A 13,407-nucleotide genomic window follows, 5' to 3' on the forward strand; every position below is an offset into this window, starting at 1 on the left:
AAACACTTGAAAAAAAAAAAACTGGCCTGAGAATCGAATAAATAGACACTGAGAGATATTTTACAAAGGTTTAACATTTGGATTTGAGTTTCTAGGGAAACCCACAGTCAACAAAAAAAAAAAAAAAACAAAAAAAGCTGAGCAACCTACAAGAACATTGAAATTACGATTACACGTAATAAAAAAAAAAACCCATCTTTTAATTTTTTATTTTTGCTATCATACTTTTTTTCTTTACAATCTCATCCTTTTATGATTAAATTAACAACCAAATTATAATAAATTGTTATACAAAGGAAAACTTAGAGATAATGGACCAAATTGTTAAAGCATGAAAGAATAACATGTCCAACCTAGAATTCACGTGACAAAAAATATTTTACCCATTTCTTTTATTTTAACTTTTTTTTACCGAGCTTGTGACCAGTGTGAGCCAGTAGATTAGTCAACAAAGTACTAACAAATATAGTTAAATTACTGTACTCATGTTGTTTGATCAAATATGAACTACAAAGCATCGAACCTGAAACATAAGCAACCAACTTTCGGTTTTCCTCACCTTAGAACCATTAGACACATACCGAACCTGATGAATTACAAAAAGCCGTTTGGTAGTGCGGCTGCGTCTGAGGTTAAAATAAATCACAGTTTTTATGTGTTTGGTTGTGCTACAATCGGCTTTTATTATGATGGGGCCCATCAATATCGTGGCTATACCTGTGGTTGAATAAAAGTTGGAAAATTGAGCTTTTTCTAGTGCTTAAGATAACGTGGAAGTATTGGAGCATGTGACCAAGATAAACAACCAAAATTGAGCGAAAGATACAAAAAGCACCAATCATTTTCACTCTCCTATAGCATCATCATGTATAAATTAATTAATTAATATTACTATTATACAAATACTATAGAAATGGTATAATTGATTTTTTTAGTAAATCTGTAATTTTTTGGGTTTTATAGAAAAATGAATTTCTTGATAAATTATTATTACTATTATACAAATACAATTTCGTTTTATTGTATTTTTTCTCTTTGTTGAAAAATTTAGAGCAGAAAACGTTGCAGGGTTCCATTGAGACTCCTTTATTCCTACTTCTATTTACTCTATAATCTGATTAGCGAAGTAAATGTATACTATCAACACTTGTTGGAGAGTTTAATTCGTAGAAACGCTGATAATGCAGCAGATTGGTTGGCTAGAGCTGCTAGATTGTCAACCAGTACTAGTGATTCGGCTATCATTCCTCTCATTGCTCTGTGTGGATCACTCGTATCAGACATGGAAACCTTTTCTCTGATCCATGAAAGAAATAATAATGATGATCGGTAATCCACTTGGCAGTGCCAGTGAAGATGTCTCCGAGCTGGGAAGCAACAATTTTTTTACATTTTAGAAATAGTCATGTTCTTGGGCGTTGGATTCATTTCTTCTTCTTCTTCTTGTTTTTTTCCTCTTCAAGACGGTGCACGTGATGGATAACGGCGATTCTGATTAATCTAATCCCATTTTAACAATCCCAGAAATCCAGAATCAAACTCTATGACGACAAAAGAACTTTCTAATTAATTGTCACCCTTTTCTATTTAATTATAAGCATTTGATTTCCCAATCATTGGTCCCACGTGCCAGCCAACGTGGCTTCATGGGATTTTAAACACCCCCGCCGGAAACACAGTCTGCTGCTAAGTTCGGACTGTCAATCAACGCAACAAATCGTTGAAGAGAAATTCAAAAAGAAAAATATTGTCATGAGAGAGAACAACCGCACAGTCTTCACTGTTCGGAGTATCCCTCGATCAAAAACAAGACTACACCTAACTGATTTTAAAAAAGACTCGTTGCAGCTAGCTGGTAGCTAGACATCAAAAAACAAAATGAAAAAAAAAGGCCTGCAGCATGAAGAGAAATAATATTCTTCTTGTTATTTCAATCGACGAAAATATTACAACTTATATTGATGGTTCTGCATCAAGATCCTACACTATTGCCTATAATCAAGCCTCATTACTTACAAATAAGGGAACAAATAATTTAACGATTCAATTACAAGTTTACTGCCAACTCAGTGTTAATCTGGTTTACTGCCCATTCAGTACTCATTAAGTTTACTGCCTAATCAGTGCTTGATTTCCTTGACACAGCAAGCAAGTTAGAGAAACGAGTCTAGTGAAAATCAAAGAAATAACGAGAACATGGTGACGTCAATTAGGAAGACATCATGCTCTTATTTCCAAAAGAGTTCAAGGATTTTCTTTAAGCATTTCTTCAAAACTTGGCCTCGTTTAGGGACATAACGAGGAGCCATAGATGGTGAATGTGGTGCAGCCATGTCGAATTGCAGTTTCTTTCCTTCTTCTTTTTTTTTGGTGATGGCTGGCGGCTGCCTGCTATCAATGGCAATGGATGTTTTGGGCACAGTTGCTGGGTACTTGTTGGGAATCTGAGAGGGAACCGACTTAAAGTTTAAAAATGAAGTAAGCCGAGCTGGGAACGAGGAGGAAGCCGTGTACGGGATTAGAGCGGAGATTATAAAAGAGACTCGAACTTGAAAAGATCGGAAACAGAAGCCCAGGCAGTGTTAAACCCTGTTTATGTTCTTGAGCACAGATATATCATCTCATCGCACACATCACTCTTTTATATGCAATCTATCTTGGTTTTGAACAGGTCCTCCGCTCGGCTTTTTCACACGCTGTGGCTTAGAAGGTCTTCCTGGCGCCCGAAGACACCTTCTCTTTTCAAGGACCACAAGTACGGACCATTGGACTTTTTCTATCCTCTCTCGCAAATGGTTTGACGGTTATTGTTTCTTAAAAAAACGTTTTTTTTTTATAATGTATTAAAATATTTTTTTATTTTTATTTTTAAATTTAAATTTTAATATTAATATATTAAATAATTTAAAAATATCAAAAAATATTAATTTAAAAAAATACTAAAAGACACGGGCGGTCTTGGTCAGTGGCCTTCAAGGAACTTTTTTTCCTTGGTTAATGACCATAGTAATCCCTATAATATGAAAAATTGTTTAATCAGGTCCCTCTAAACTAGTGAAGAGTTAATTGAGCCCCTCTCCAATCAGCAATTTGCTTAATACTAATCCTTTCGTCAGTAACCTCATAAACGAGGAGAAGTATATGCACCGTGACATATTTCCATCAATTTCGTTGACTCGCATTTTTTCTCATTTTTGTTTCTTAATGGTTAGAAGCCACTTTCAAAATAAAATATATTGTATAGAAAATTAGAAAATAAATATTATTACATATAAAAGGACCCGATCAACTTTTATATTACTAAATATAAAAGAACTCCAGCTTAGCCCATTGCCTCGTCAATTTGCATTGAAATAATGGCTGGGCGTTTCCTAAAATACTATCTGAAATGTATTAGCTGAATTTATTCAAGCCCCCGTGTCTATTACACAGATTTGATATATTAAAGTATAAAATTGATGAGGTGAGTGTCAATTAAAGTCTTCAATGATTCGATGGTTCTTTATGGACATATTTATTTTTGTGTTTTTTTAAAAAATTAAAGTATTTTTATTTTTTTATTAACTTTAAATTAATATATTTTTTAGTTTTTTTAAATATTTTAATATGCTGATATCAAAAATAATTTTTTAAATATAAAAAAATAATATTAATATATATTTTAATATAATTTTTTTAAAAAAATTAACCATAATCACAATAACTAAAATTCTTTTCTCAAGAGAATGTTGAGCCCTGACAAAACAGCTGACATGGGCTTGTTATTCGAGTTTGAATGTCGAGCCCATGAGTGGCCTGTCCTTGACCATGGGCTTGTTATTTGGTGAAACAGCAGGGCAGGCCTCCTTTTTTAGGCCTCAAACTCTCACTTACCGGCGGTAACTTGGATTATGTAAACCTGGGCCATGTACCGATCCAACTTCGTGCTCAATGAAGACTGTAGAAGTCCAACATTATGATTTTGAGCATATAAAACCATAGATAATGGGCCTTTATGCCACTCGTTATTTTCTTTCTTTTTTTTTTCTTTTTTTTAAAAATCACCAGTAAAATATGTTAGGATGTCAACCAAATCTTTTTTGAATGATTTTAGAAACATGCTTTTACATCAACCTAACTATTTATAAGAAAAATGGTAAATTATCCTAAATACTGGCTGTGAAATTTAAATTAAAAAAAAATGAAGAAAACCTTCCTAATTATCAAACTAGCTTCTTGAATTTCTTTTTCTACTATGTAGTGTGGAAGTAAGAAGCAGTCATTAAAACCCGATCCCATCCTTGGTCAAAATTGAACAAACGGTCGGCTTTGATTGCCTTACAGTACGTAATTTTTTCAAAACCTAATGAAACTTTAAATGAATCTAGACAGATGCTGGTCAAGAAGTCAATTATATGTTCGGATAATACTGAAATCAGTAGTGGGTGCATGATTGTCTCTTCATGTACTTACTTTCACAACCATTAACCAAGTGGGAAATTATGATTTCATTAGTACCACGTTGTAATGAGATGAAAGCCTGATTCGTTTATTAATATAAAAAAACACATTTTTTTTTTCAAAAATTATTTTTTTTAAAATAAAACTCATAACATAATTTTAGTAAGATAATACCTCTCGAAAACCTTACCATGTGTGAATATAAACACACATTATTATTATCATCGTCTATGAGGATGTTATTAGTGATATGCAACCACCCAAGTTTCTTGTATGGAGGACCTACGATGATGCCACCAATCCTATAATAGTTAGGAAACGAGGGTTATGGTCGCTTAAAAAGCATCTCTGTTTTCAGGATACGCATTTTAAAATGACAAAACTTATCATGTGATTTCAGTATAACAATACCTTTTAGGAGTTCTACCATATATAGGGATAAACACACATCAACCTTGAATGGCATTGATATAATAAAAGAATTTTAATTTGAGAGATGCCTTAATTTCAAATCGTCCATTTTTACTTGTTTATTTTGATGGGCTATTTATTTTTATTAAATGAAGATCACAAAACAAAATAGTTATATTTCTTCATAGAAAAAAAAAAGGAATTGAGAATTTACAATAGCAAATCATTTTGTTTTAATGGAATCTTAGTTGTAACTCTTCTTACAAATAATAATAATAATTGTCATGTAGTTAAATAGAACAATTTTAAAAGCACATGGATCAAATATCATAATCTATTTCTATCTCTCGTTAACAACTTGTTTTGATATTTATTGATGTTTTTAATCCTTAATCTATTTTATTAAACATGTACATTAAATTTTTAGTTCATAATAAAAGAAAAATCTTGTTGTTAAAAAACATGTCGGCAACTATTGCACCTTTTTATGTTAAGTTTTTTACCTAACTTGTGACGTAGTGCGGGTTAGTAGACCAGTTAATAAAGTATTATTGAATGTAGTTAAATCACTATAGCCATATCTACAAAAATACTATTTATTATAATGATTTTTATTTTTATTTTTTTTTAATTTAGTCCTTCAACATTTATTTAGATTTGTTTTTATAATTTCATCTAGTTGTCTTGGGAATTGTTCTTTGTATTTTTATTTTCAAATTCTTTCCTGCTGAGTTACATACTAGTTCCTTGAAATTAGTTTTTTTTTTTCAATTTCAACATTAAATTTATTTTTTTATTTCAAATTATTTTTTTTGTGTTTTTAAATCATTTTAATATATTAATATTATTTTTTTAAAATAAAAAAAATATTATTTTAATAAAAAATATTTTGAAAACTAATCAGTATCATCAGTGATGAAGCCACATGGGGCAAGAGGAGGCAATTGCCACCTTAATCTCTCTCTTTTTTTTCAAAATATATTTTATATTAACATATTAATAATATCTTAATAGGTTTCATTTTCTTTACTAACTAGTTATTGACCCAAGTTTGCTATTATTAACTTATAGCATAATATAATATATAATATATATGTCCAACACATTTCATTGAACTTTTCCCTTTCCTTTTTTTTTTTTTTCATTGATTAATTGAGAGCTTTTCTTTTTTCTTTCGAGCTACTATCCTTATCTCTTTTTTTTTTTCCCTGTAAAATTTCTCTTTCAGTACTAAGTCATTAACTAGTTAATCAAATAACCTTTTATGCTTTATGCTTTAGATAAGTGTCCTTCATTTTTTTTATCTGTTCGTTATCTAATTTTAATTTTATTCCTTTATAATTAGTTATTGAAAATGTTAGGGTTTATAATAATTTAGGAGTTTGCTAAATTAAATATGTGTATGGGTAATATTATATATATATATATATATATATATATAAAAAAATTGAAATGGGTTTTGATGAATTGATAAATATTTTGCTATGAATTTCATATGGAAAATAGATGGTGATGAACTTACTCGTGATTAAAAATGAAGTATAGAACTACTCAAGAAATTAGGGATACAATAGAGAAAAAATATATTTAACATTTATGTATAACTCACTTATAGAAAACAACAAGTCAACAATACCATATAAATCTGTCATGAAAATCCTTTTTAATTATATTTTTAGATACTCTTCAGCATGTGTCAGTATAGAATTGTTGGCAAGAACTTCACTAGTTTTTGAAAGATTTAGAAAACATAAGCATTAAATCGGACCTTAAACTAAAAATGGATGAATGATAATTTGGTTGTATATAATGAGAAAATCTTCAATGATATTGATAGTAAAATTATTATAAAAAAAATTTAAAATATAATAGCTTAAAGAAAATAATTATAACATAAGTTTTTTTTTTTTTACTTTGAAAGCATTTTTAAATTAATTTTTCTTGATATAAGTTAATACATATATTTTTAATTGTTTTTTTATATAACACATGTCTATATAATATATAATATCAAATATTTATTAATAATTAATCATCTAATTTCAAAATTACTTGCTCCTCCACTGAGTACCACGTTTTATAAATACCATCAAAATCTACTTGATCAAAATCTATTTATTTTAAATTTTGGTACTATATGGGCGTGATGACATCAACCCCATTATAAGTTTATAACGTGGAAAAAGAAGTAGAATTAAAGCCAGTCAACCCGCCACCCTGAAGTCTTTGTGCTTGGAAAGCATTTTTAAATTAATTTTTTTTATATAAATTAGTACATATATTTTTAATTTTTTTTATATAACACATGTATATATAATATATAATATCAAATATTTATAAATAATTAATCATCTAATTTTAAAATTACTTGCTCGGCCACTGAGTACCACGTTTATAAATACTATCAAAATCTACTAGATCAAAATTTATTTATTTTAAATTTCGGTACTATATTGGCGTGATGACATCAACCCCATTATAAGTTTATAACATGGAAAAAAAAAAAGTAGAATTAAAGCCAGTCAACCCGCCACCCTGAAGTCCTTGTGGTCTTCTCCTATCTATGTCAGAGTCAGAGGAGTGGTCGACTGATCGTGCTTATATATACACACATAAGCGAAAGTAGCAGTAGTAAGTAACGTGTATGTTATAGAAAAGAAAAATAAAACTCTTGAAATCAAGATGTTAGGAGGAGGAGGAGGAGGGCAGGGTGGGCCTGGGCAGGAGTTGAGAGCGGCAGACTCAGCGGCAAATAAGAGGGAGTTTGTTGTAAATGTCTCTAGTTCGATTCCATACCATTATTCCAATCGCCACTCCCTTCATCGTTGCAACAGCGCCTCCTTCGCCCCACCACCACCACCACTTACTATTACTACCGCTCACCCCAAGGTATTACCTATTGCACTACTCCACTCTCTCTCTCTCTCTCCGTGTTTTTATACATCACAGCTGGCCAAAAAGCATTCATGGACTTGGCGAGCATATTATACGATAATAACGTAACCATTCTATTGTTTTTGCAATTATTTTTTTTTCAAATTTAAACATGACCGTATCAATTCGTCGTTATGGAATATTTTTGTGTTTGAATGTTAGACTTCTTGTTTCTCCTTTCCTCCTTGATTAAATTTTCTTGTGGGTTATTCCTGTTTACCCTGGATTTAGTTATTTACATGCCAACGGGCTTATAGGCTATAGCGCATTGGCACTCTTGCAAAGTAAGAGGAACCTAGCTTTGTTGGTAATGAATTTGTTTGGATGTTAACTAGGAGAAGGGAAGATGGGAGACAGTGGTGCTAGCATACAAGACACTTGGAGTTGTCTTTGGAGGGCTTGTGACATCACCATTATATGTATATCCATCAATGCCATTGAAGTCTCCTACTGAACAGGACTACTTGGGAATCTATAGCATCATGTTTTGGACTCTCACACTCATCGGGGTTGTTAAATACACCATTATAGCCCTTAAGGCTGATGATCAGGGCGAAGGTTTGAGCAGCTAATCCATCTTGTTGATTTGCATTCTATTCTCTGTGTTATGTTCAAGTTCTGCCCCAGCTGTCTTCTTGTCATTTTAATTTAGCTTCTTCTTTATTTTCTTTTTCGTGTGTATAACTAATATATTAGTATTAAAGATGAATGATGTGGTTTTTCATGTCTTTGATTCCTTTTGGTTTAAGTTTTATGGTTTAGTACCTCCCCAGAATTTTGTTTGCAATTGGATGGATACTCTTCTTTTTTTTCCCTCTCTTTTCGTGTAGGGGTTCCTTTTTAGTTCTAAAATTCATCTCTTCTACATGTTCACTTATATAGAATCTCCTTTTAAGATGTATTTTGATTTTATTGATGTAGGCTAAACATGTTAGTTTATGTTCCTCCTAACATGTGCGGTTTGCAATTGAAAAAAAAAAAGGGCTCATTCTGTCTATTTTAATCTTTAAAGTTTGAAAATGTTTTCTGCTCATTGGATCTTGCTGAGATATGAACAATTTGTATGGATAATAGGAAGTAAGGATTGAGCAGATGTTCAATTTATAGAATGAAGTACGGGTTTCTTTTTTGAGGAGTTGCCAGAGGTTGGTAGAACCATTTAAATTTGCACTTTGTTGTTCAAAGCTGTGTGGTAGATTGGATAACTGGTATATGATTGTTTGTCTATATAAGTTTTTGCACCTTGATTTCTTTCACTTTTAAGGTGCCTATGCAAGAATTATGTTTTTTTCATTTGTAATTACCTAAACTTTTGATTGTTCTGTTACTTCAAGATGGTCCTTGATCTACCAGAATGAACATAAAATAGTTGCTAGAAAAGTATACTCTCATAACAGCTAACAGTTCTGATCGTATGCAGGTGGAACATTTGCTTTGTACTCGTTGCTCTGTAGGAATATGAATATCGGTATCCTTTCCTCCAAACAAGTACAGACAAACTCAAGCTTATCTCACTCTGTCTGGCATGGAAGCACTGAGAATAAAAGCAGACTTGGAATTTTTTTAGAAAGAAGCATAGTTGCTAGGAGAGTACTACTTTTCATTGCCATGTTAGGCACATGCATGCTAATTGGGGATGGTATACTTACACCTGCAATCTCAGGTTTTTCCTCTTTTTCCTTTTCCTTCACGCACAATAGTATTTTTCTTGGATTGTTTCCTTGAACTCTTAAATCTCTTGACAGTGTTGTCAGCTATGGATGGAATAAGAGCACCTTTTCCTTCTGTCAGAAAATGTAAGTGGTAATGATAAATGTTTTAAGTTGCAAGTTGCAATTAAATTGAGAATCTTATTCAGATACCCAAAGATATGAAGATGCCACTGCACAGTTCTTGTCGAGTCATCCCATGTCCACTGAACATATTTGTTCTCGCCTTCAATGCTCTTGAGATTGCTTTTTTGGAAATTACACACACACACACACGTATCATTTCAGGTTAAGGATTTATATAGATCCATAGTGCCATTTGTGTTTTGTGAACAATAAAGTGAATTGGGATGATTTCAATCATGGAATACTATCATCTGGTAAAGAAAACTTAATACCATATGTGTAGTTTGAACAAGTAAGTGAAGATAAAAAAATCAAAATGTAAGGTCAAAGGAAACTTCAAAGACGTCATCTTAGATGGAAATATATTTTCAAACATCCTTGATGCTTTGCCAAATTATGCTTGAACACGGGATAATGGAAGGTCATAATTTGAGTTATATCTGTCTCTCCATCTTAAATGAGATTTTCTCTCCTTGAGTTTACAAATTAACTTTTTATATATATATAATGTTCCAGCTTTGGTGGAAGCACTTTCTGCAGGAGTTTTAGTTGTTTTGTTTCTGCTACAAAAGTTTGGCACCTCTAGAGTGAGTTTTATGTTTTCCCCAATAATGGGTGCGTGGACCTTGTGTACTCCATTAGTAGGGATTTATAGCATCATTCAGCATTACCCTAGCATATTCAAGGCTTTGTCACCTCACTACATATTCCGCTTCTTTTGGAGAAATGGAAAGGAAGGTTGGCTGTTGCTGGGAGGAACTGTTCTCTGTATCACAGGTTGAACTTTTTGTTGCTCTTAAATTAAAAGATGAACATTTCTTTCTGCTCTAATTGATTTGACTTTGTGCTACTCGAATATTGTTCCAATATTTCTAACTATCCGAGGAGTTTAGGTATGACAGCCAGGTTTCTTTTAAAGAAATTCATTGCTTAAAATATTAGAACTAAAATTCCCTTGAATTTGGAGAAGAAATTCCTAGTAGCTTGTTTGGTGTTTCATTGGATGTCTAGACTTGCACGCATGTCCTATAACAGTTTGAAAATGCTTATAAGAATGTCAGAGTGAGTTTCCTTCTTCCTTTCCATATATCAAAACTAAAACTTGCACTTTTTTATTTGACTTTCTGTTATAAAGGTTCTGAAGCACTGTTTGCGGATCTTGGTCATTTTAACAGGAGCTCAATTCAGGTAAACTGTTGATTTTCATTTTACTTTCTTGGACCTCTTCTAATAAATCGATAGCTTATTCTATGTTCATTGTTTAATAGATCGCCTTTTTGCTTACAATATATCCATCACTTGTTCTGACATATGCGGGGCAAACTGCATACCTCATCAAGAACCCAAATGATCATGATGATGGATTTTACAAGTTTATACCTACAACGATTTATTGGCCGATCTTTATCATAGCCACCCTAGCTGCTGTTGTTGCAAGCCAGTCATTGATATCAGCCACCTTCTCTGTCATCAAGCAATCCGTTGTTCTGGATTATTTCCCTAAAATTAAGGTGGTGCATACATCTTCTAACAAAGAGGGTGAAGTCTACTCCCCAGAAGTCAATTACATTCTCATGATTCTTTGCGTTGCAGTGATACTTATTTTTGGAGATGGAAAGGATATCGGAAATGCTTTTGGTATGGTAAATCAGTACTCAGCTTTCTTTAGATGACATTTTCAACAACCACACATTGCTTTCATTTTGTAGATCTGATCTATTTTCACATCACCTAAAAAGCTGTTGTTATCAGTTATACCTCAGCGTATTTCAACCCCGATAAAATGTAGTAGAGAGTGCACTGGCTGATTAGAGGCAATTACAATTCTCAAATGTTTGCTCATTATTAAGTTTAGTGATGATAGCATCTATAAAAGTGTTATAATAGTGCTAATCTTTCATTCAGATCATTTTTTTTAAAAAAAAATTTGCAATAAAATGTTGCCATTTCTTTAAATTATGCTGAAAGGTAGGTCTATTTCCAAATTCTTCAACCTAATTCAACAGAAACATAATTGGATAATGCTTTTCTCTAAGTTGACTCTTATTGGCTTAAAGCCGTGCCTTTTATGCTGTTGTTGGAGTCATTACGTGGCTCTTCATCCTGGCTGACAAAACCCATGTACCTTCTGTTTTCAGGATACAACCTATTAATTTTTTTTATACGTGCTTGCAGGTGTTGTTGTTAGTCTAGTGATGCTTATCACCACAATACTACTGACATTAGTTATGATCATGATATGGAGAACTCCACCATGGCTGGTTGCAATTTACTTCTTCATATTTTTTACGATGGAAGGGGTTTATGCCAGTGCTGTTTTGAGTAAAATACCTGAGGGTGGATGGATTCCTTTTGCCATTTCTTCTATCCTTGCTTTCATCATGTTTGGCTGGTTCTATGGAAGGCAGAAGAAGATAGAGTATGAGTTGACTCACAAGATAGACTTGGGAAGACTGGGAATACTATTATCCGAGCCAGGTATACAGAGGGTTCCAGGATTTTGCTTCTTTTACACCAACATTCAAGATGGTCTGACGCCTATCCTTGGACATTATATTAAAAACATGAAATCTCTGCACACAGTCACTATTTTCACCACGCTTCGATATTTGTTGGTGCCCAAGGTTGCTGCGCATGAGAGGATTGTTCTCAACAAACTTGGCCTCGAAGGAGTTTATGGGTGCGTGATTCAATATGGCTATGCAGATTCCTTAAATCTCGAAGGAGATGACTTTTTAAGTCAAGTTACAGATAGCTTGCAGTTGTGCATACAAAACTGCTCTGGCTGCGTAACATCCGATCATGAAGAGGTTCAGAAAGAGATTTCTGCATTTGAAGAAGCAAAGCTGGCTGGAGTGGTTCACATTCGAGGGAAGACAAGGTTTCATATAGGCAACAACTGTGGTTGGTTTGAAAGAAGTATGCTTGCATTTTATGAACTCTTGCACAGTAATTGTAGGTCTGCGCTGCCAGCCCTTGGGGTGCCACTACCACAGCGTATTGAGGTTGGAATGCTTTATGAAGCTTGAATGGATTAAAGCTTTATTATATGCATAGCCATATAAGAGGAAAATCACTATAAGTGCATCATGGAATTTGTATTTTTAGCCAAGAAATCCCACCATATATCATGTTAATGCTCTATTTTGTAAGCTGCCTGAGAATTGAATAAATAGATACTCCGAGATGTTTTACATAGGTTCAACATTTGGATTTGAGTGCTAAAGAGCATTAAAATTAAAATTACAAGTAATAATAGAAAACCCCAGCCTTTTTTTTCATTTTTGTTATTGTACCTTTTTTCTTTACAATCGTTTTATGTTTAAATTAACAACCAAATTATAATAAATTGTTATACAAAGGCAATACTTAAAGATATGGGACCAAATTGTAAAGCATGGAAGAATAACGTGTTCAGCCAAAAAATATTTCCATCCCCTTATTTCCCTCCTTCCATTGTAGTCACTTTAGTTTTTTAGATATTTTATTTTGATTCACAATTTTATTTTTCAATCCTTGACTAGAGAGGAAAGAAACTCATCAAAAAATGGCAAATGAAAGAAAGAAAAGCCAGTTAACCACGTTTTGACCTTAATTTTTTTTTTCTTTTAATGTTGATGAGTTTTATTTGATGGAAAAGTTTTGAGATGTTTTTGAACTGTTATCCTACTTGAAAAAATAGATCAAAGTTGTGGAGTTTTTTTGGGTTTTTTTAGTTTAATTTTTTTTTTAGATTCTGAAGGTATTTATTAAATGAAAAGTATATTTTGAATTAAAAAAATTCTCT

The 13,407-nt window shown here is 32.4% G+C and overlaps 1 protein-coding gene across 1 annotated transcript; it reads left to right on the plus strand.

The window, feature by feature from the left end:
• The first annotated feature begins 7,398 nt into the window (after positions 1–7,398).
• LOC118046484 (probable potassium transporter 17) lies at positions 7,399–12,901 on the plus strand. Its single transcript, XM_035055414.2, has 8 exons — positions 7,399–7,740; positions 8,121–8,343; positions 9,206–9,448; positions 9,531–9,581; positions 10,137–10,397; positions 10,756–10,808; positions 10,889–11,258; positions 11,796–12,901. The coding sequence occupies exons 1-8, from the start codon at positions 7,534–7,536 to the stop codon at positions 12,647–12,649; spliced, it is 2,262 nt and encodes a 753-aa protein (XP_034911305.1). The 5' UTR covers positions 7,399–7,533; the 3' UTR covers positions 12,650–12,901.
• The last annotated feature ends 506 nt before the right edge of the window (positions 12,902–13,407 follow it).

The sequence above is a fragment of the Populus alba genome, chromosome 10 (genome assembly GCF_005239225.2).
Source record: "Populus alba chromosome 10, ASM523922v2, whole genome shotgun sequence".
NCBI lineage: Eukaryota > Viridiplantae > Streptophyta > Magnoliopsida > Malpighiales > Salicaceae > Populus > Populus alba.